This window comes from Muscardinus avellanarius (assembly GCF_963383645.1).
Source record: "Muscardinus avellanarius genome assembly, chromosome: 15".
Classification (NCBI taxonomy): domain Eukaryota; kingdom Metazoa; phylum Chordata; class Mammalia; order Rodentia; family Gliridae; genus Muscardinus; species Muscardinus avellanarius.
In genome coordinates, this window is record NC_137801.1 from 23,050,759 (window position 1) to 23,073,527 (window position 22,769).

Sequence of the window (22,769 nt, forward strand, 5' to 3'; positions counted from 1 at the left end):
GTCTCATTCTTCTCTAAAGACATTCTGAAGAAGTTCAACCCCTCCATCCTTGGATTCTCCACCGGTACCTCGCAGGCGACGGCAGGATTAAATGTAGCAGCAGAAGAGGCCAGAGCTCGGTGAGTAGACTTAGGTACAAGAGGGACAGTGGGAGCCAGGCTGAGAGATGGAGGTGGACACGGGAGGGGGCGAGAAAGATGGTGGCTGGGAGCCTGGTCCCAGCTGAGTCATACTCACTCTGCAGGGGCTCTTCCCTGTACCAGACCCTCCATGCGGATTAGATTAGCTCATGTCCTCTTTACCTCTTTGGACGTGGGCACTATGATGAACACTGAGGCTTAGAAAGTTTCCTGAGCAGCCAAGGTCGCCTAGCAAGTTATCAGAAGAGCCAGGATCAGACCAGTCCTGAAGGCAGCCCTGACCTCTGTGTGCTACCACCCTGGCGGGCACTCTCCTCCTGACCCCAGCTCCACCTCCCACCCAGCAGAGGCACACAGGCAGGGAGGCTTTCAGCACCCGGAGAAACTAAGTGCAGGACCTCATGAGCATCCGCCCTTCCCCTCTTCCCCGCCTCGCCTCAGAACTGGAAAGGCTGTATTCTGATGCTGGGGAGTCAGATGTCAGGGCCCCTCAGATAGCCTGGCGGCTGTTTGTTTTCCCTGGGATCTCTGCTGTTGACAACAACCCGGATCGTTAGAGCTGAAATGCCTGACCGGGTTCATTGATTTTCTGCACAGAGCGCGCTGGGTGTTTGCTTTGTAGAAGGATTGCTCTGCTCAGATCACCAGGGAAACGCGGTACTGGCTTCACTCACTGTTTACAGGGAATGTTCCTTTCAAAAGCAGCAACCAGGCCCCCAGCTCTGCGTGAGTCTCGGAGCCAGGAAGCGTGTCAATTCCTCCACGTCACATGCAGGAAGGGCTTATTTTTCTACAAAACCTGGCTTTTGTGGGGCCTTTATACCAACATCTAATGACTTCTGACTACTATCATCATCTTGCTATTATTATTGTTCAGCCCAAGGTTCATTCACCAGGGCTTATTCCTTGTTCTGTTGACCCTGAAGCCCCTATCTCCTTGCTGCCCTTCTCTTTCTGCCTTATCTATTTACGGCTGCTCAGCATCCCTACCAGGCAGGATTAGTAGCAAGAAAGGTGGCTAAGACCTTCATTTCTGGTGTCCAGGGTTAGGGGAAAGGAGCGTGAGTCATTGACTTAGGTAGGTAAGACTGGGGAATCATCCTATGACTCTCCTTTATCTCCACCCTGTCATTTATCAGCCTGGATAAACATCAGCTCCCCTAAAGAGATATAATACCATAGCAGATCTCCTATGATTATGAGGTTTGGGGTCATAGCATCCGTGTCCAAATCCCAGCTCAGAGACTCGCTAGCTGTATGACCCTGGGCAAATGGCTAAGCATCCCTGAGTCTCCGTTTCCTCCATCAGTCGGAATAATAATCGTAGAAGGTGTTAGGTTTTTGGCGCAGTAAAAAGGTGAGAGAGACTGGGTGCACCGGAAAGAATTTTAATGTGGTCTTCTCTCGGGGATAGGGGCTGGACCACTCCTGGAGACCTCCAAGCTCCTCCGCCACTGGAAAGGAAATGCCCTTCCTTTTAAGGTTTAAGTCTTGTGGGTGAGGCTTTGCATAGGAAGCCGCGCCTCTCGTACCATCACCTGCCTTGTGGTATCGCCCAGCAGAGTCTCCTCCTTTTCTAAGATCCCGCCCCTGCGGGGAGGGACCCAACCTGTCATCCTGGCCTTTTGGTGATAATGGGCGGAGATTCAAATCCTAAACTGCTTCCTGCTGTCAAGGGGCATCGTAAGGGGGCCCCTCGGCCAGGAGAGGTCAGGTCCTCCAATAGTAGGCAGGTGGGAGTTTGGCTGCGGTATGAGTCGGAGGTTACCCTGGACAGCTTGGTGGTGTATGCTCGAGGAGACTTTAGCAGATGAGGAGTTATGACAGTATGGCATCCGAAGAGGGAGAGTACCATAGTATGTGAACAAGTGGATCTGCTAAAATAAAACATCAAAGAGAATTATGCCAAGAAAAATGAAGCTTAGTAGGCCCCAACACTGTGCAAGAGAATTTGTCATGGGACTGTTTTAAAGGAGCCCTTTTTATCCGGGTAAGATGATGCCAGTTGGGGTACCCCAGCAGTTTGGCTGTGGTCGGTATGGTGAGAATCACTGTGAAGGGTCCAGGCCACCATGGTTGGAGATGTTTTGGTTCAAGTTACTTGAGAAGGACTTGATACCCTGACTTAAGGGCCTTAACTGCAGGTTGTGGAGCTGCTTTTTGAGTCTCGGGTTGGGGAAGATACCGGTCAGCATGTTCCCTAAGAAGATGCCACAGTGTAGTATTATCAGCCAATGCTGACTGAAACCAAAGCACTGAGAGGCTGCAGAGCTAGGAGGGCACGCTGTGGAGCTGTTGCGAGGAATCAGAGCTGGATGAGGTTTAAGATGGCCTTCGGGGCTTGGCAGGGCGGTGAGATGGCCACCAGCTCTGAGCGTGTGTCGGGTGTGTTGGGGGAAGCTGGCCACCAGCTCTCAGCAGAGCTCATGGCTGGGAAGATGGCTGCTGAGTTTCTGGAAGAGAGCATGGGGGTGGGGAAAGATGGCTGCCGGCTCTCTGCAGAGTCCAGGACTGGGAAGATGGCTGCTGGCTCTCAGCAGAGCTCGGGGCCAGGAAGATGGCCGCCGGCTCTCAGCAGAGCTTAGCACTGGGAAGATGGATTACGGTCTCCGGTCGGTGCAGGCAGGGGGCGGCAGCAGTGGTCCTGGAGCAGCGCAGTCCTGGAGCATTGGGCAGGGTGGGAGCAGTCACAGCAGGTCGAGCACCACCAGCAGATCCAGGTGGAGGTTTCTGCCAAGGCTGCCCAGACCAGGCCGCAGCAGCGGTGGCAGGAAATTTAAAAAATATTTTTAAAATTAAATTAAAATAAAATAATCATCCCGGGTTTTGCATCAGATGTTGTTTTAGGCGTGGTAAAAAGGCGAGAGAGACCAGGTGTGCCGAAAAGAATTTTAATGTGGTCTTCTCTCGGGGATAGGGGATGGACCGCTCCTGGAGACCTCCGAGCTCCTCTGCCACTGGAAAGGAAATGCCCTTTCTCTTAAGGTTCATGTCCTGTGGGTGGGGCTACGCATAGGAACGCCGCCCCTCTTGCCACATCACCTGCCTCGTGATATCGCCCAGCAGAGTCTCCTCCTTTTATAAGGTCCTGCCCCTGCAGGGAGGGACCCAACCTGTTAGAAGGGTTATTCCTTCCGCCTCTCATGCTTGTCACAAGGATTAAATGAAACCAATAGTTCTTGGAAAGAATTCAGTACAGTATATAGTATATACGCACAGATAAAGTGTCTGCCTGTATCAGGATATTTAGTGTGGGCACTGTGAGGTCTGGCTGTGAGGCCAGGCCAGAGGAGGTGGAGAACAAAGAATTCTGGCCTAACCAGCCCCCTTCCCTAGCCCATAAACCTGTCAGGCCCCCTGTCAAGACCACCAATGGGGAAGAGCCATGACTGTGTAACTATCCTCCCTCCTGATGCCCCATAAAAAGCCCCTAGTCTGGATGGCAGGGGCCCCTGACGCTCCTGGACTCTCTCCCCGGTCAGGTGCCTCCTCCCAGATTTATCCCCAAATAAATCTGTTCTGCTGTCCAGCTATGCACTCCTTGTCCCGATATTTACCAACATATATTTACCAACATTTAATTTCAAAGTTTTACTGAACAGATAACGCCTCTTCCATCAATCAGTAAGCAAGAATCCTTATTCAACAACCTGCAGGGGACTGAGCCCCAGGAAGGTTTCTAAGAGATATAATAGAATCAAAAGGTGAACTCCCTGCTTACAACAAAGAGCTTTCTGTCTTCTTAAAAAGAGAGGAAGCAAACAGGAAATGACTTTTGGGAAAAGATGGTGTTGCGGATGACAACACTGCGAACTGAAATAATTTGATACTTAGTCATAGACTATAGTTTCCAGAACAATAAAGCCTGAGCTGAGTAGTCAACAGACAGCTGTCTCCTACCTAAAAACATGCGAGCCCAGGCCTGGGACCTGGCGCAGCAGCTAACGCTCAGCAAGGACCCCCGAAATGTTCCAGATACCCCCTCCCCTACAAGATGGAGAGTCAACCCCAGCTGTGCAGCTCCCACAGTAGATAGAGCAGAGCAAGGACCCCCGAAATGTTCCAGCCACCCCCTCCCCTACAAGATGGAGAGTCAACCGCAGCTGCGCAGGCGCCCACAGTAGATAGGAGCAGAGCTGACAGCCAGAGCCCTGGGCCCTGGAGGAAAAGGAGAATGGAGGAGATACAGATAAAAGAGTGCAGAGGGGCCTCACGCTGACTTAGCCTGGGCCTGGGCAGAGGGTGTGAAGAAGATGGCCAGGAAGAGGGAGGCCGTGGATATTCCTCCCCTTCCCCAAGACCTAGGAGAGGGCTTTTCACACCCATGAATCCCCTTAGTCACACCTGGAACCTAATAAAAGGATAGAGACCCTTCCTGGATCACCTTTACCCAGGATAGGCTTTCTTTGCAGCTTTCTGGTGTATCCATCTATAGGCTCAGGGTACAGGATAATATCCTAGATGTGACATTCTCCTCAATGAGAAATAAGGGCAGGGCCAGTGCCCTGTGCGCTCAGCTTATCATAGATTTGAAATGGCCACCCTGCATCAGTTGCTTTTATTTTCAGTACTTGGGATAGAACACAGGGACATTCTACCTCCGAGCCTCAGCCCCAGCCCTATTTTATTCTTTTTTTTGAAACAGGGTCTCACTAAGTTTCTGAGGGCCTCACTAAGTAGCTGAGGCTGGGCACAAACCTGTGATCCTCCTGTCTCAGCACTGGGATTACAAGCCTGCACCACCACGCCTGGCTCTTGGTTATGGTCTTGATGGCTTCTTTCATGGACGCTGCCATGGCTGGATGCATTCTGCTAACCTAACTTCTTGTACACCTATCTTTTCAAAGAAATAAATATAACTGGCACACAATAAGCTGGACCTATTAAAAGTATGCGATTCAGTAAGTCTTGACATATGCATATTCTTGTGGCTCCACTGACACCTTCAAGATACTAAACATGTTCTTCACTTGCAAAAGCTGCCTTGTGCCTGTTTGTGGTCTCTTCCTTCTTATCCATTCCCCTTCCCCAGCCCGAGGCAACCACTAACTTGCTTTCTTTCACTGTAGGTTAGTTTGAATTCCTTAGAATTGTATATGAATGGAATCAAAGAGCATGTAGTCTGTCTTTTGCAGTCTAATTTATTTCACCCAGTAAAATTATTTGGAGATTCATCTATACTGTTGAGTGAAGCTGTTACTCATTCCTTTTTTTACTGCTGAGTAGTATTCCATCAGCATATACATCACTTATCCAGAATGCCAAGTGCCATTGTTTCATATATGGTGGGCATCTATGGATGAAGGGAGAATTAATCCTGTTTGGCTGAGAGCGAGGAGTGCGGGGATGGATGGGAGTAGTATAGAAATCTAAGTAACTACAGAGAAGAAAGATAAAAAGATTATGGGAGCAGAGAGCAGGGATTGGAAGTAAAGGTTAAAGGAGTCATTAAGCCTGAAAAGGAGAAAGCTGAGGATAATTTAGGGCTGTGGCTTTTTTCAAATATACAAAAGGTTATTTTTAAAACAGGCAGTCCAATAAGAAATGAGCAGGCTGGGCTTGCAGTGAAAGTCCTGATGCGCTAGCAGGGAAAATCCCTGAGGGAAGGTCAATGGGATCCCAACCCCAGCGGCCCCACTGAGGAGGGTGCTGGGAGACCAACCATGGGGTGACAGGGTCAGGGCCCAACGTGGCCTGGAGGTGCCTGGCAACTCTGATTAGCAGGAGCCTGAGGCCTGGACCAGGGACAGCCTGTGGCGGGTCCTGAAGGAATCACCTTTGGAGAATGGTATTCTTCCTGAAGCCTTCCTCAAGCCCAGGGCTTGAGCCCTCATCCTGAGCTATTCTAAAGCCTCCTCCTCCTCCCCTGCCTAGGGACATGCCCGCCCAGACCCGGGACCTGGTGACAAAGATAAAGAGCAGCCCGGTGAGTGCAGGCCCCTGGGCCACATGGAAAGGCAAAAGGTGTGGGGTCTCCCTGGCTGGGCTGGGACTGGCCCTGCGAGTGCACAGCAGCGACTCCTGCCCCCAGCTCTGCTCACAGGGAGCCCAAAGGCTCCACCTAGCCCCCACCCCACCCCGCCAGCTGCAGGAGGCCAAGGCAGAGCCAGCCCAGAGCTGAGTGAGGCCTGGTCCTTGGTATCTTCCCCCTTCACCTCAGAGTTGGCGTCCCAGAGCCCTATTATATAAACGCAAGGTACTAAAAATAGGCTTCTCCTTCCAACCCTGCCTCCTCCCCGCTCCCCAGTCCCTCTGAAACTTCTCACTGGCACTTGCTTTTTTTATGTTGCATGTTTATGCCTTGGAATGGAGCTCCTGGCAGGCCTCCTGTGATGGTGGTGGCTGAGCAGGAAGCCTCCAGGCCTCCCCCCAGCCCCGCAATGGGGCCCTGGCTCCTCCTCGTCTTCCCCAGACTCAGGCCCTACAAACACCAGCCCTCTGGCTTTGACTCCAGCTGCATCCTTGTGGTCTGGTCCTTTGAATTCCTTAGGTCATATTTTGGGGGGCATATTAATCCACTAGGCCTTTACTGGGCTCGGGGAGGTTGGGACAGGCCCCTCGCCGCTTACCCACAGCAGCTCTCGAATGCACTTCAAAGTGCAAGTCCCCCCTCTTCCCTGGGTGGGCTGATGCCCCCACATAGCTCTCTCTGTGGCATCAGGTGAGGGTGGGGACCCTTCATGCACCTTCTGTCGTGGTACAAGTAAAGGTTCTTGGGAACCTGGCCGGGTGGCGGGGTGAGTATCACCAACATGTGCACCCCAGGCCTAAACTCAGGATCTGTCGCTTCAGGAGATCAACCTGGAAAAAGACTGGAAGCTGATCACGCTCTTCGTAGGGAGCAACGACTTGTGTCATTACTGCCAGAACCCGGTAGGCCCCTGGCCACCCCCAATGGTGACCGAGAATGAAGTTGCTGACCTCGGTCATTACCCTTGCCCAGGGCCTGACCCTCCCTCCCAGGGTCACACTTGCCTGGTCCCTCAGGCATCTGAACCTACCCAGGGAGCCCCCAGTTCACACAGAGCAGGTGAGGCTTAGCCTTTCTTACTTCCTGAATACCACCCCCTCCCAACTCCAGAGGAAAGGTCTACATGAAGCTGGGCATGGTGGTGCACACCTGTTATCACAGAACTTGGAAGGCTGAGACAGGGGGATTGCAGATTTGATGCCAGCCTCAACAACTAAATGAGGCTGTCAGTAACTTAACAAGAACCTGTTTCCAAATACACACACACACACACACACACACACACACACACACACACACTTTAAAAATTTAAAAACGGGGCTGGAGCCGGCCGGGCGTGGTGGCACGCGCTTGTAATCCCAGCATTTGGGAGGCTGAGACCGGAGGATCAAGGTTTGCGGACAGCCTCAGCTACTTAGTGATGCCCTCTGCAACTCAGTGAGACTGGATTCAAAATAAAGAATAAAAAAACAGGGCAGGGGCTGTAGCTTGGAGGTCAAATGCCCCTGGGTTCCATCCCCAGACCCGCAAAAAAAAAAAAAAAAAAAAAAAAAAAAAATGGGGCTGGAGGTGTGGCTTGGAGATAGAATGGCCCCTGGTTCAATCCCCAGCCTAAGGAAGGAAGGCAGCCAGCCAGCCAGCCAGCCAAGATGAAGGAGGAGCCCACTCTCTGGAGCTAAGGGTGAAGCGTCTCCTGGGTGCACAGTACAACCCTCTGGATCCAAATAGGTGGCCGGCGATTCTGCATCCCATGCCCGGAGCCCTGCCCATTTTTGGAAGAAAAACCAAACCCCGTCATAAATGAGGTTGGATATAACTGAGTGTGGCTTGCTGGCCTCCAGGGTTCTCACGAGCTCACCAACCTCAACCTGCTGGCCTGGGAACCGGACCCCATTCCCAGTGTTGCTTCTATGGGGAAACATGTCCAGACTTACAAACTTTGGGAAGCTATAACTTTCTAAGTACATCTTGTTCTAAGTTGGGGACATCCTGTATTTTATTTGGCTAGAAGGAGGCAGCTGCCCCGACTTCGAGGCTGTGGTACAGTGACGGGCAGTTTCGGGCAGGGAGAAGGCGTGTGTGGGGCTTCTTGGCTCGTGAAGAGCGACGAGCAAGAGGGCAGTCGTGCCCCGTCCACCACCACCCAGGGCGGCCTCGCTGAGCCCCTTCTCCTCCCTCCTCTCCCTTACTGCGCAGCCTGGAGAGGCAGGGGTGATCCAGCTGCCTGGTGGTTTACATATTGCTGTGTCTGGACTACAAGGCTACCTGGAAACCAGAGGTGGCCCAGGGCTGCCTGTGGACACCTAGAATGGGGAATGCCCTCTGCAGCCCCAGAACAGCTGTCCGTCTTGCAGACAGTCAGGCCTCTACCCCTGAGAACAGGCTTTTATGCAAAGGGCTTTAAGGCCACTACCAGGTAACTCAAGCCAAGTTTGAGGAAGGGAGCGGGGCAGACCCTGGATCTGTGGACGACTCATATCTGTGATCAGGTATCCATGGAGTACTTTTGATGTTCAGTTGATGGAATCTCAGCTGGCTGCAGCTCTGTGTCTTAAGAAACAGGCTGCCTGAGCTCCTGCCTCCCGCCTGAATACCTAAGGCAGCTCCTGGCCTCACCTCCTGCAGCCTGGCACTCATCCATCCTGGGGATGAGAGCTTCTGGTAACGCCCACCCTGTGGTATCGGTCTCGCTTCTGGTACCTTCTGAGGAGCCCAGACCCATATAGCATCTTCCTTGTGCTATAAAGCAAAGCCCCAAGAATCCGTCAACAAACAATTACGGAGCACTACTGTGTACCCCATACACATCACCCAGAGCACCATGGGGCACCGCTAAATCAGCCTCCAGTCAGGAAGCTGGGTCAGAGGAGCACCTTAGACAGAGTCACAGGCATAGACGGTAGAGGAATGCAGGAGCATGGAGGGTTCCAGGCAGTGGGACCTACCTGGGCCAAAGCCGAGAGAAAAGAGAGAGTCGTCAGGGGTCCTGTAAATGGCCAGAGAAGGCTGAGAGTGTCAATAAATGAGGCTGGGAGGGGGCGGACCTGGCCCAGAGCTGCCAGGCTCTGCCTGTGGGTCTGAGACCATGTGGGGTAGGGGGGAATTATGCCTGGTGTCTAGCAGGCACCAAGGGAGAACTTCTAACGGGGGACTCTGGGTTAACCAGCAGCAGGACTGGGTAGGACCACTGAAGCCATGGACCCAGCCCCTGCGGCTGTGCTCTATCCCCTCTCAGGGTAGGATGCAGCAGCTGAGGACCACCCCTCTCTCCACAGGAGGACCACATAGCTAAGGAGTATGTCCAGCACGTCCAGCAGGCCCTGGACATCCTCTATGAGGAGGTAGGAATGACGAGCAGCTCGTTCCTGCATCCTGCCCGCCACGCACCTGTGTGCCACCTCGCTGGAGGCAGAACTTCCTCTCTGGCGCATCTGAGCAAGTCATGTCCAATGGGATGTCCCCTGAGCAGAGATGCGCCAGGAGCGGCCACCCGGCAGTATGGGAGGGCAGCAGCGCCAGCTTCTCTGCTCATTGGACGGTGTAGTGGCAAAGAACCCACCCTGGAGCCAGCTGGCCTGGGTTTACTAGCAATGGGACTTTGGGTCTCAGTTTCCAGGTGGATAAAGGGAGACACTACAGAAGATGCAGTGAGATCAAACAAGTCATACTCCCTCTCTGGGCTCAGTTTCTAATTGGGGAGGGTGAGGTTAGAGTAAAGACAATCTTCTAGCAGCTGGGGATGTGGCTCAGGGCTAGAGAATGTCTCTAGCATGTGCAAAGCCCTGGGTTTGATCCCTAGCACAGCAAAAACAATTTGAAAACAGTTTGAAGGCCCTCCCCCACGCTCCTTCCAGCAGTCTGCTGTGTCTTCTCCCAGGTCTGCCTGGAGACCTCTGAATCCCACCCCTCTGCTCCCCACAGCTCCCGAGGGCTTTCATCAATGTGGTGGAGATCCTGGAGCTGACGGGCCTATACCAGAGACAAGGCGGGAAATGTGTCATGCCACTGGCAGCTCAGTAAGTGAACGGGTCACAGCCCCAGGGCCCCGGCCGCCCGGAGAACGCTGGGCTTGCAGGCCTGGGAGGGCAGTGCAGGCAGAGGCAGGCGGGCTGTTTACAGGGTGGATAGGAGCCATTAGCCATATCCTGGCTCTGCCATTCAGCAGACCTCATAACCCCTCTGGGCCTTTCTTCCTCAGGGATAACACCTACCTTGCAAGGTAGATACGATGTCATCATTTTTGTCCTAGGAGGAAACTCTTGTAAGATGGGCCAGGCTTGCAAGAAATAGCAACTTTTATTCCATCCTTGAAGGCTAGGCATGGAAATGAGGTCCTGGTGCGCAAGGCAGAATTTTGCCTTGGGGGCTGAGATTCCTTTAAAGATCAGCAGGCCCCTGACTGGAAGGTGCCATCTCCTGAGGTTGGAGGGGCTTTCTGAGAGTGTGCTTGTCGCTGTGGTCCTGCGGTCACTGAGGTGTCCTCTCTGAGGTCAAACGGATTGGCTGTGAAGGTGGCCAGCTGGTTCCCATTCTTGCTAGGAACCAGGCCTCCCAGGTGGAGTGGCCATTGTTCTGAATGGCTCCTCCATTCTTCAGCAATAATTCTCCTGGCATGAGGGGACCACTTCTAATGCAAACCTCGTCAGAGGTGGCTCAAGCTGGCCCTCCCCGGGTCTCAGTAGTCTTCCCACACTGGAGTCCTAAGGCCTCAGAGGTAGAGCCGAGGGGCCCCGAGGGCAGGAGGAATGACTGTCCCCACACACAGAGCCGTCATGGTTGGTCTTCCGCAAACTCTAGCCCCTCTCTACCTAGCCCTCTGAAGAAACCCCAGGGGCCAGAGGTTTGGGAAGGAGTGTACAAGGGACAAATGGAAGGAGCACCAGGAGACCTGGCATTAGGGGCGCTCCTCCACCTTCAAACAAGCAGCTCTGGACCACGGCCCCGGAGTTACGGTTCTGTGAACTGGTCCAAGAGTCCAAAGGGCGTGCTGTGGGGGCCCTTGTGTGTCACCCCCACTCCCTGTGAGGCAGCACAGGGTGCAGGTCCCTGTGGGTAGCAGCTGCCTCCGGGAGGACAGAGCCAGGCAGCCTTAGGGAGCCCAGCACAAGAGTCTGTGTCTCGCAGGAGCAACTGCAGCTGCCTACAGCATGCTCAGAACTCCCTGGTGATGCAAGAACTGAAGAAAGTGAACTGGGACCTGCAGGTGAGCCCTCCCTCTCTGCCCCAAGAGGGAGCTCCCCATGTCCCCCAGCATGCAGAAATCATGGGTTCAGCAAGTCATGCCATAAAAAGGCAGATTGAGCCGGGTGTGGTGGCGCACGCTTGTAATCCCAGCATTTGGGAGGCTGAGACCAGAGGATCGCGGTTCGCGGATGGCCTCAGCTACTTAGTGAGGCCCTTTGCAACTCAGTGAGACCCTGTTTCAAAATAAAGAATAAAAAATTGGGCAGGGTGTGTAGCTTGGAGGTCAAATGCCTCTGGGTTCCATCCCCAGACCCGCAAAATAAAATAATAATAATAATAATAATAATAATAATAGGACAGGGGGTGTAGCTCAAAGGTAGAATGCCCCTGGGTTCCATCCCTAGACCTGCAAAAAAATAAAAATAAAAATAAAAAATATAAAAAGGCAGATTACATCCCTCTAAATATTTATCCAGGCAAATAAACACCAAGACCAGGGAAAGGGGTGGAGAGAGACCCCAAAGTGGACGATGGGACAATCCCCACCTCCCAGGCCAGGGTCAGAACACCACTCGGCCCCCAGGGTTGGCCCATAGGAGGGTGGGGTCCATCCCCCACAAGGAACCTGCATTGTGAGCCACACCTCCACCCGGAGGAGGAAGATGGGGTCACTGCACCCGTCTCCTACCTCTCCGCTCCCCTCCACCCTCCTCAAGAACCTGAGGCTCAGCCCCACCCCACTCACCCCAGCCCCCATTCCTCCCAAGCCCCCTCCTGTCTGCACCCCTGACTTGTTCGTCTCTGCCCCCACCCTTCCCGCTCTGGACACGTCACCCCGAGCTTTTCTGCAGATTCACCCTCTTCATCCACGAGGCCAGTCCTCCTCCCTCCTCTGCAAAGCTTGCTCCACTAGACCTCCCCCGAGGTGTCCCTCCGGATGGAGTTCAGGCTGCACTGGCTGACCTAGAGCGCTCTCTGTTTCCACTGTCTTTACATCTTATCTCCCTTTCCCCAGATGGATGATGGACTCTTTGAGGATAAGGCCATCTAGACTGTTCCTTTAACATTTCATGTTTGGTGCTGGGCTCCAAATGTGCTCTCATCCCCCAAAGTCCACAGGCATTCTGGGGGCTGGTGCTGAGATGCTCCCCATTGGAGCTGGAGCTAGCCGGCCTCCTGGGGTGGCCAGCCGGCCAAAAGCAGCCTCGCAGGGGCCTCAGAAGGAGCAGGGTGCGTCGGTGCAGAGGGGGCTCCCCACCCACCGACATTGGGTTCGGTCAGCTTGGATCCTGCCAACCGGCACAGGCTGTGATAGGCAGGTGCTTGTTAAAGGGTACAGAATGAACGATATGTTCCCACTAGCATGTGTTGCACTAACGTAGCCTGTTAAGTCACCTTTGTCTAGGGCGGGCAAGGCTCCTGTCACAGCCCTCCAGGGGCGGCAGGAGCAGACCTGGCGGTGGGGTGAGCAGCCTCTCCCGCCCCCAGAGCGGCATCTCCAGGCTCTCCCTCGGGGACCGGTACACACAGCGCCAGGACTTTGCCGTTGTCATTCAGCCTTTCTTCCAGAACACTCTTCTCCCACTGAACAAGGTAAGCTCTGGGAGGCTTGTATATGGAAGTCTTACCTTAGGTGATGGGTGTATTCCTTTCCCTAAGTGGAGTTTTTATTTGCTTGTTTGTTTTTGTTTGTTTATGGTTTTATTTCACTGGGATTAAACCCAGGAGTATACATGCCCAGCACTATTTTATTTTATTTATTTTTGTGGGTCTGGAGATGGAACCCAGGGGCATTTGACCTCCGAGCTATACTCCCTGCCCTGTTTTTTATTCTGTATTTTGAAACAGGGTCTCACTAAGTTGTGGAGGGCCTCACTGAGTAGCTGAGGCTGTCTGTGATCAAAGCTGAGACCGTGATCCTCCGGTCTCAGCCTCCCAAATTCTGGGATTACAAGCATGGGCCACCACACCTGGCTTATTTTATTTTTTTATTTTGAGGCAGGGTCTTCTAAGTTGCTGAGAGTCTTGTTAAATTACTGGAGGCTGGCCTCAAACCTGTGTTCCTCCTGTCTCAAGCCCTGCATTACAAGCATGTGCCACCATGCCTGGCTATTTATCTTTTAACATTTTTTTCTTTCTTTCCTTCTTTCTTTCAGTATGACTAGAACTTAGATGTAGTTGAATGTGGCCACTATTAGTAGCCATATTCCCCAGTCATGGTCCTGATAGTTGCTGCACTGAGATAGATAGCTTTCTAAAATTATTATAATTGCTTTTCAACTTCCAGGGCAGGAATGGACTATGGGTGACCACAACTTACGTCTTTTTTTTCCTTTTTTGTTTTTTAATTCCAAAATCTGGGAGATTTTTCATCTGTCCTGAGCTCGTTAGCAACAGAGTTGACAGGACGAGAGTAGACATGGCCAGGTCCCTACTGGGCGGGGAAGGCGCAGGTCCTGGAGTCAGGATAGTGACCTCCTTGCCTCTGGTCACAGCAAGGCGAGACAGACCACAGCTTCTTCTCTGAAGACTGCCTGCACTTCTCAGAACGCAGCCACGCCGAGATGGCCATCGCGCTCTGGAACAACATGGTGAGTGGTTGGGGGTCGGGTGGGCTGTGTCCAGGGGACAGCCAGCCCCAGGACATTGGCTCCAAGTCCCACCTGTTCCCTTTACCCCAAAGCCCCAAATGGCAGCACACTATGCATCCTGATGTGTTTTCTTTCTTTCTTTTTTTTTCTTTTCTTTTCTTTTTTTTTTTTTTTTTTTTTTTTTTTTTTTGCGGGGCTGGGGATGGAACCCAGGGGCGTTGGACCTCCGAGCTACACCCCCTTCCCTATTTTTTATTATTTTGAAACCGGGTCTCACTGAGTTGCAGAGGGCCTTACTAAGTAGCTGAGGCTGTCCGTGAACCACGATCCTCCGGTCTCAGCCTCCTGAATGCTGGGATTACAAGGGTGAGCCACCACGCCCAGCTCCTGATGTGTTTTCAAAGGGTGTGTGTGTGTATGTGTGTGTGTGTGTGTGTGTGTGTGTGTGTGTGTGTGTAAACTTTGTTTGCTCAGCAATGCCCAGTTGCAAAGATAACTTTGTAATCAGATAGACTGAATGAAAATAACCAGCTTCACCCTGTTACTGTGGGATGAATGTGGCCATTCATATCAATATCTATGAAACAGTGAAAACAAGACAGAAAGTTAATTGATGTAAGTGTATGCAGCGGCCAGTGCAATAATCAGCTTTCAGCAAATGTCCAGCACTCCAGTCTCAACACACTCCCAGCTATTATTTATTTCTTTAAACATCAAAAAGGAAAGATTTGCACAGCCTGTTCTCTCAAGATGACACCTATCCTAGTTCTTTCTGCTGGAGGAGGCGGGGACCTTGCAAATACACAGCCCAGGGACCACCTCACCTCTGCCCTTTGAGGTCGGCCGCTCACTACTGAACTGGGATCAGCTATGTTTGCAGAACCTGGCTGGCCACCCTGATACCTGTATCCTCTTGCATGGAGCAAATGAAATGTCTTCCCTGTCCAGTCGCTTCCTTTGATCTAAGCTTGGTGTGTAACCCAATCCTCACCCCGACCTGCATGCTCCCTCATTTCTCCCATGGCAACTGAACAAGCTACAATCCTGCTGCTTTTATTGCAGTTTCCAGCCCAAGGTGTCTGCCAACCACTGCTGTGCAAATATCCCCACACCTGTCAGCTCCTCCCGTATGTCCAGTATCTTCCGCAGCTGACTCACAATATTGACTTTCTCCTTAGCTACACCACCTCCCCCTCTCTAGCAACCTCTTCTTTTTAAAGACACGTGTGAGAGGTCTTATCCTTGGCTGAGTGAAGTGCAGACTCAGCTTTCCTTTGCTTGTGCTGTCCTGGGGTTTTCCTCCTTTAAACATCAAAAAGAAAAGAGCCACAGAGCCTGTCCTCCCAGCCTCAAACCTACTCCATCCTTTCCCAGGGGGAGAAAGGAACCTTGTAAAATGATGATCAGAGAGATGTGGACATTTTCTATCTGTCTGCTTCTAAAATTGTAATATCATACTCTTGTGGCTTAGTTCTCTGAATTGCCATCAATTATCTTTGAGTTTCTTCCCACCCACCCAACCCCCATGGTATTTTGTTTAAATTGAAGTTTGCACAATAGAATTCCTAAGACCATTTAGGTTTCTTTTGTAGATTTTGGTTTGAAGGCCAGTTGCTCTTCAGTGGCTAATTCACGTGACTTCAATTCCTTTTAAAGTCTCCCTCCCCGAGTCGGGCATGGTGGCACATGCCTATAATCCTAGGACTTGGGAGGCTGAGATAGGAGGATAGCAGGTTCATAGCCAGCCTCAGCTATGAACTTAGTGAGACCCTGTTTCAAAATAAAGAATAAAAAGGGCTGGGGGGATATCTCAGAGTCAGAATGCCCCTGAGTTCAATCCCCAGTACTCCCCCCCCACACACACACACACTTCCCTTAAAGAATAGAAATTTAGTTCCTGTCCTATTTCTCCCCTAAGACTTCAGGGAAATACACAGATTTCAAGAAAAACAGGAAAGCTAAGCCTTTGTTCCTTCCCAGCCTTTCCATCAGAATGTGGCCCTTCTTCCTGGGTGGCATTCCAAGCCTGCCAAGCCTGGAGCCCTCGGGAGTCTCCTGGGGCTCAGCGGTCCTATTAAGATCTAAACGTGGCAGAGCCCGTTGGTATCTTTCTGTGTGAATTAACCATGTAGTTCTGGCCTCTTCCAAAGCATCCCAGAAGTTGTTTTCATTCACCCAGATGAGAGGCTTTTTGTTTTATGAAAGCAGATAAGAGGAATTTAGAGAAGAAAATGAAAGGCAGGCACTGCTGTGGAGCCATACTGGTAACAATATAAGACTGTCCCTGGCTTCCTGGCTGTCATTATCTCAGCCATACCCCCAAATTTAAATATAACAGAAACAAAGCAAAACTAAAGTCAAACTACCCAAGAGTTTCTTATTCTGCACTGTATCATTTTGAGAAGTAATTACAGAGTCCAATGTTTTCAGCCCAAACTACCTCAGACATAAAACTGTAGCATCGTGCCAACTTTTCCAATGATATTTCTGGAATTTCACCCCTCGAGTGACATCAAGTAAATAATAGCCTGTTAGAGCTAGAACAGATCTGTGAGGTCATCTAGCCAGAACATTCCGTAACTGAAATGCAGAGACACAAAGCCATTTGCTCAGCATCACACAGTCAGTCATTGGCACACCAGGGACGAGACTCTGGGTCTTCCACGTCTTCCCCGAGGGTCCCGGCCACAGCACCCACCTCCTTCCTGCCCCCAACCTGATACGAGCTTACGGAGCCAGGAACGCATGTCTTATAATTAGAGTCCTATGGCGTAGTGTCTGCAGGCCTGGCTGCTGCTCCCTGGGCTCCCTACTTGGGCAACACACACACCTGAAACTATTTCATCTCTTGCGCTGCCGCTCTCAATGGCTCACACCTCAGTACCAGCAGCACCAGGTAATGTCTGCCTTTGCCTTCTTTCGTCTTCTATAGTTTTTTCATTCTCTTTCTGAGGCCTGTTTCTTCATCCCGCAGGCTCCCTCTTCTCTACAAATCCTGCTCCAGCCAATAATTGCATTTTTTCCTAACTAGCATCCTATCTCCAGCCTCACGGCCCTTAGAACAGCAATTCTCAGCTTTCTGGCTGCTATTAGAATCACCTACAAATTTTAAAAACAATGTTTTAAAAACAACCAGTTGGGAAAACTCTTTGGCATATCTAGTAATGCGAAATATAGATTATTTTCTGAGATTTGACGATTCTACTGAGTATATCCCCCAAAGAAAGTTATACACATGTTCATCACAGGATGTATACAAGAATTTTCATACATTACTATTCAGAATAGCTCCAAACTGGAAACTCCCTGAGTAAACTGTGGAATCTCTTATATAACAAGAGCTAGCAAACTTCAAAAACATGTATTCACACACACACACACACACACACACACACACACACACACACATTTTTAGAGCAAGCAATTTCTTTTGTAATGATATTAAGTCATCAGGGTGGTCTCTCTTACTGGGCGAAGAGTACTGGAAGGGAGATGCCTCTGAGTACTTACTGCTAATGATCTATTTCTTGGATGCTAGTGTGTTTTCCTCATCAAATTGATTCACTGCTCACCTGTGATTTGTACTTGTTTCTACATACATGGGACTCCATGAAGAGAGTACCAGGCCGGGCCTGGTGTCATACTTCTATAATCCCAGTACTTGGGGGACTGAGACAGGAGGATTGCAATTTTGAAGCCAGTGAGCAGTAGCTTAGAGGGACTATGTCTCAAAATACAATATAAAATAGGGCTGGGGGTATATCTGAAAGGTAGAATGTCCCTGGGTTCAGTCCCTAATAATATACACATGCAGCTGTGTTTATGCTGACTTCATTGGTTAGGGGTGTGGGTCCTAGATTCAATGCTTTTAAAAGCTTCTTAGATGATTTTGGGTTACAGGGCTTATGAACCAATGCCTTAGATCTACTCTTCACAGATTTAAGTAATCTTATAAAAGAAAACCTGACCAAGTCATTCCCCTACCTTTAAACTTCCAGCCCCCTCCCAACCTTTAAAGGAAACAAGCAAGGAGGCCCCTGAATACAGCAAGAGCAAATCCATTTTGAGAATGAAGTCTACTCTGAAATAGACAACAAGCCTGCCCACCTCTCTGGCCCAGCAGAGGTAGGGGCCTGATCTCAGCGTACTGACTTAACAAACAAGTTTGGCCAGTGTGGGTCAGAGCCCAAAGCCACACACGGCCCAAAGAAGTTCCCCCACAGTAGGACACGCCTCCACATCTCCAGAAAGAATACCAACCGCCTATATGATAAGATCTGCATACACTTATTTATATTAAAGAAATTCTGCTCTCCCCTCTGCAATTTGTGTTTTGTTAGATTTCTAATTCTATGTATTTTCTCACATAAATCATCCCAGTGTCTCTTCTTTTTCATTCCCAACTCTCATCCCCTCTCCTGCATCATTTTACTCCGATAACTTCTGTCTCCCTCTCTTCTCCCATCCTCTTTTCAAATTTTCTTATTTTTCATTCCATCTCCTGATTAAATTTAACACACATTCCTCATAATCTATTCAGCCTATTCTTCATTAGTGCCCACACATTTCTCCCTGATTAAAGGGTTCTAGAGAAGATCATTAGTAATCACATTTATAGAGTGTATCGATAGATGGCCTACTCTTAAATAGCCATTGTTATTTACAGGTGCCTTCTCCTTTTAAAGAGGCATTGGGGGATGTAATTAACATCTTGACTGTGCTGATTGGTTGTGTTAAAATGATGATATATCCCCAAATGAGAGATTTATTATAAAGAAATAAGTTTTTGCCAAATGAACCCCCACATAAAAGGATAATAATAATTCATCCCAACAGATGCACAATTCTAAGACCTCTGAAAACATGAAGAAACAGGCATCTTCAAAACCTTACAAACTAAAGCTGGGCGTGGTGGCGCACACTTGTAATCCCCACGCTTGGGAGGCTGAGAAAGGAGGATCGCACAGGTTCGAAGCCAGCCTCAGCTACTTAGTGAGGCTCTCAGCAACTTAGTGAGACCCTGTTTCCAAATAAAATATAAAATACGCCTGGGAGTGTAGCCCAGAGGTAGAAAGCCTCTGTGTTCCACCCTCATTACTACACACACAAAAAAAACTTACAAACTGTCTGGGCATGGTGGTGCGCACCTGTAATCCCAGTACTTGGGAGGCTGAGACAAAAGGATCTCAGGTTCAAAGTCAGCCTTAGCAATTTAGCAAGGCCGTCAGCAAAAACAGGGTCTTAATGAGACATTGTTTCCAAATAAGAAATAAAACTGGAAATAAAAATAAGAAATAAAATAAATTTTAGTTGAGAGGTAAAATTTCCCTGGGTTCAAGCCCCAGTACCACCAGATTAAAAAAAAAATTAGTGAACTAAAAGAAGGCCAAAGGAGTGAATTGAGAGAGAATCTACAGGCTTTAGTGGCACAAAACACAGACTGGTATTGATATTGGCACAAAAACCAGACTCATAGGTCAGTGGATCAAAATATACAGAAACAAATCCACACAGTTACAGCCAGGTGATCTTTGATAACAGTGTCAAAAGGGTACATTAAAGAAAAGACAGGGTTTTTAAACAAATGGTGCTGGGAAAATTAGATATCCATAAGTAGAAGAATGAAACTAGATCTCTCTAACCTGCACAAGTAAACTCAAAGTGGATCAAAGACCTAGGAATTAGAACAGAAACTTTGCAGCTACTGGAAGAAAACACAGGACCAACTCTGCAGCATATATGTGCAGCCAGTAACTTTCTTCAATAAGACCCCTAAAGCTAAGGAAATAAAATCAAGAATTAATAAATGGATGGAATCAAATTAAAAGCTTCTGCACAACAACAAAACAACAGTCTAAAGAGAGAGAGGCTACAGAATGGGAAAATCTTTGCCAGCTACATTTATTTATTTATTTATTTATTTATTTATTTATTTATGTGGTACTGGGGATGGAACCCAAGGGCATTCTGCCTCCAGCTACACCCCCAGACCTATTTTTTATTCTTTATTTTGAAACAGGGTCTCACTGAATTGCAAAGGGCCTAAGTAGTAGCGGAGGCTGTCCGCGAACCGCGATCCTCCAGTCTCAGCCTCCCAAATGCTGGGATTACAAGCATGCGCCACCACGCCTGGCTTTTGCCAGCTACTTCTTTAAAAGGATAAATACCAAAAATACATGAGGACCTCAAGAATCTTAACATAAAATAACAAATAATCAATAGGCAGGCGATTGGACTAAACAGCCATTTTTCAAAAGAAGAAATACAAGTGATCAACAAATTAGAAAAAATGTTCAACATCCTTAGCATTCAGGGAAATGAGAATCAAAAGTACAGAGATTTCATCTAACTTCAGTTAGAATGCCAATCATGAAGAATGCAAATAATAACACGTTCTGGTGAGGCTGTGGAGGAAAAGGAACACTTCTATACTGTTGGTGAGACTGTTAATTAATAAAATCACTATGGAGGTTAGTGTAGAACTTCCTCAAAAGACTAGGAATGGAACTACCATCTGACCCAGCTATCCCACTCCTCAGTATCTTTGCTTTTTATTTTTTTGCAGCACTAGGGATGGAACCCAGGGGCACTCTACCTCCGAGCTACACCCCCAGGCCTATTTTTTTATTCTTCATTTTGAAACACAGTCTCACTGAGTTGCAAAGGCCTCACTAAGTGGCTGAGGCTGTCCTCAAACCCATGATCCTCCGGTCTCAGCCTGCCAAAGGCTGGGATTACAAGTGTGCGCCACCACACCTGGCTTCCTCATTATCTTTCCCAAAGAACTAAAATCAGAATACTAGAGTGGAAGACACATACCCATGTTTATAGCAACCTAGTTCACAATAGCGGAGTTATGGAACTAGCCTAGGTGTCCATCAATAGATGGATAAATAAACTGTGGCATTTATATATACACACAACATACACACAATGGAGTTTTACTCAACCATAAAGAACAAAATTATGTCATCTGTAGAAAAATGAACGGAAGCAGAGAACATAACGCTGTATGAAATAAGTCACACTCAGAAAATGAAGGATCGCATGGTTTCTCTCATATATATAGAAGCTGGAGAGAAAAAAGGAAAGAAAAGGGACCTCCCGAAAATTAGAATAAGGACGAGAAGAGTAGTGGGAGAGGGGTCAAGGGAGGGAGAAGAACGAGAAAGGAGCCGCGAGGAAGGAAACAGACCAAGTAATGTCATGTGCACGTACGGGGGTCCACTGTGAGCCTCGCTAGCTAGCATGTTCAATGAAACTGAGCAGGGGGAGGACCTCTCTGAAGGCAAGACCCGTGAACTGAGCACCGCATGCCACGGGCAGAGGACGAGGGCCACGGTGTTCCACGGAGAGGAGACAGGACCTGCGTGGGCCTGGAGTCAGGAGTGAGCTTCAAGTGTCTGAGGAACTTACACTCAGTGTGACTGAGGGGCGGGAAGAAGGTCAAGTGAGTGGCCAGGGCCAGGCCCTTGGGGGAGCGGTGCGCCCTGACTTACCCTCTGGCTGTGTGCAGAGATGGACACACTGTACCACCAAGGCAGTAAAGGGACTGTGAGGGCGGAGAGGGCATTGAGGAGGGAGACTGCAGTGTAGACAGTGCTGATGGGAAGGAACCAGCCGGGCAGGGGAGCCTACGTGCTCACCAAACCTGTGTGTCCACAGCCTTCCTCTGTGCCATGGCTCCTGGAGCAGCCCTGGGAATCTGGGCCTGGCCTTTAGCCTCCCCTCCATGCTCTGGCAATCCGTTACACTGGAACACAATTGCGTTTCCTTTGCTCCAGGAAAGTAGAAATAATGCCACCACACATGCATCAGCCACCCAGCATCTCATTTGATGCTCACAGCTGTGTGTGGAGTTTTCAGGTCAGCACTGAACACCTCTCTCCAGTCTTGGGGAAGTTATTAGCCTGCCTGGCACCACACGGTCACTGTTGGCAGACCCCGGACACAGCCATCTGCCTGCGGTGCTCAGTGCCATCACTGTGGTGTCCCTCCCAGGACCTTCCTCCTCCAATCATGCTACTAAGGAAGGAGTGCATGTTCGAAGACAACAGAACATGGGCCAGGTGTGGACATCAGTTTGGAGACAGCACTTTCAGTTCCCACACAGATAGACCCTGATGTCCAGGAACAGGCAGGAAGCAGATTATACCGTAGGTAGACCTTCAAGGCTGAGTCTGCAACCAGGTGCAAGGGCCAGGTCTGATTTCCCCAATCTGGACACACATCAGGAAAGGTTGCTGGACAAAATCTCTGGGGAGGGCACAGCAGCTGCTAGCTGGCACTTGGAGTCCTGGGATGAGATTCCACAGAACCCCATGGGACCACAGTTGCTCCCTGGGGTGTTTCATGTAAATTTTTTCATCTAAGTGACAACTATATCCAGCAGCTCAAGTGAGAAGATTCCAATTTCTTAAGGCTGAAAAAGCCAAGTGTAGTAGGGATGTCATGGCAACCAGTATGTTTTCAAAGTTTTCCTGACATTGACTAGCCCCACGCACTTGGAAAAGTTGGTAAATATAATTATCATCATTTTATAAAGTTGAAAATACAGTGTCTGCAATCACAGCCGCCTAGGGGTGGAGCCAGGCGATGGGCATTCTGATCGCAGTTCTATCAGAAACTCACTGTGGACTCCTGACTGGCCAGTCTTTCCTAGGCCTCCGTGTCTTCCTTGGTAAATCTAGGGGCAGCATCTTGGGGTTTCTCCCTGCTCAGACAGACTCTGACTCATCACTCTGTGAGTCAGAAGTCAGTCCCTGCTCAGGCCGGGGCTACTGCCCTCTGCCATGGGTTTGGCTACTTCCCTTTCAAGGGAGGGGACCCAATGCAAGCGACCTCCTCTGGCAGGGAAGTCTCTCCCAGCTCTCAAGAGAATCA

At 49.8% G+C, this 22,769-nt stretch overlaps 1 protein-coding gene across 1 annotated transcript in view; it reads left to right on the forward strand.

Annotated features, from left to right (window-relative positions):
• Positions 1-22,769, forward strand: part of LOC308273938 (phospholipase B1, membrane-associated-like) — a gene marked incomplete at both ends in the record, with an annotated part of 181,166 nt that overhangs the window by 112,566 nt on the left and 45,831 nt on the right. Inside the window, 8 exons of the mRNA XM_080711345.1 lie at positions 20-119; positions 6,015-6,066; positions 6,933-7,013; positions 9,387-9,452; positions 10,033-10,127; positions 11,236-11,314; positions 12,784-12,888; positions 13,791-13,886. Of these exons, the coding sequence (XP_080567471.1) occupies positions 20-119; positions 6,015-6,066; positions 6,933-7,013; positions 9,387-9,452; positions 10,033-10,127; positions 11,236-11,314; positions 12,784-12,888; positions 13,791-13,886 (674 nt within the window). The remainder of the gene's footprint in view (positions 1-19; positions 120-6,014; positions 6,067-6,932; positions 7,014-9,386; positions 9,453-10,032; positions 10,128-11,235; positions 11,315-12,783; positions 12,889-13,790; positions 13,887-22,769) is intronic.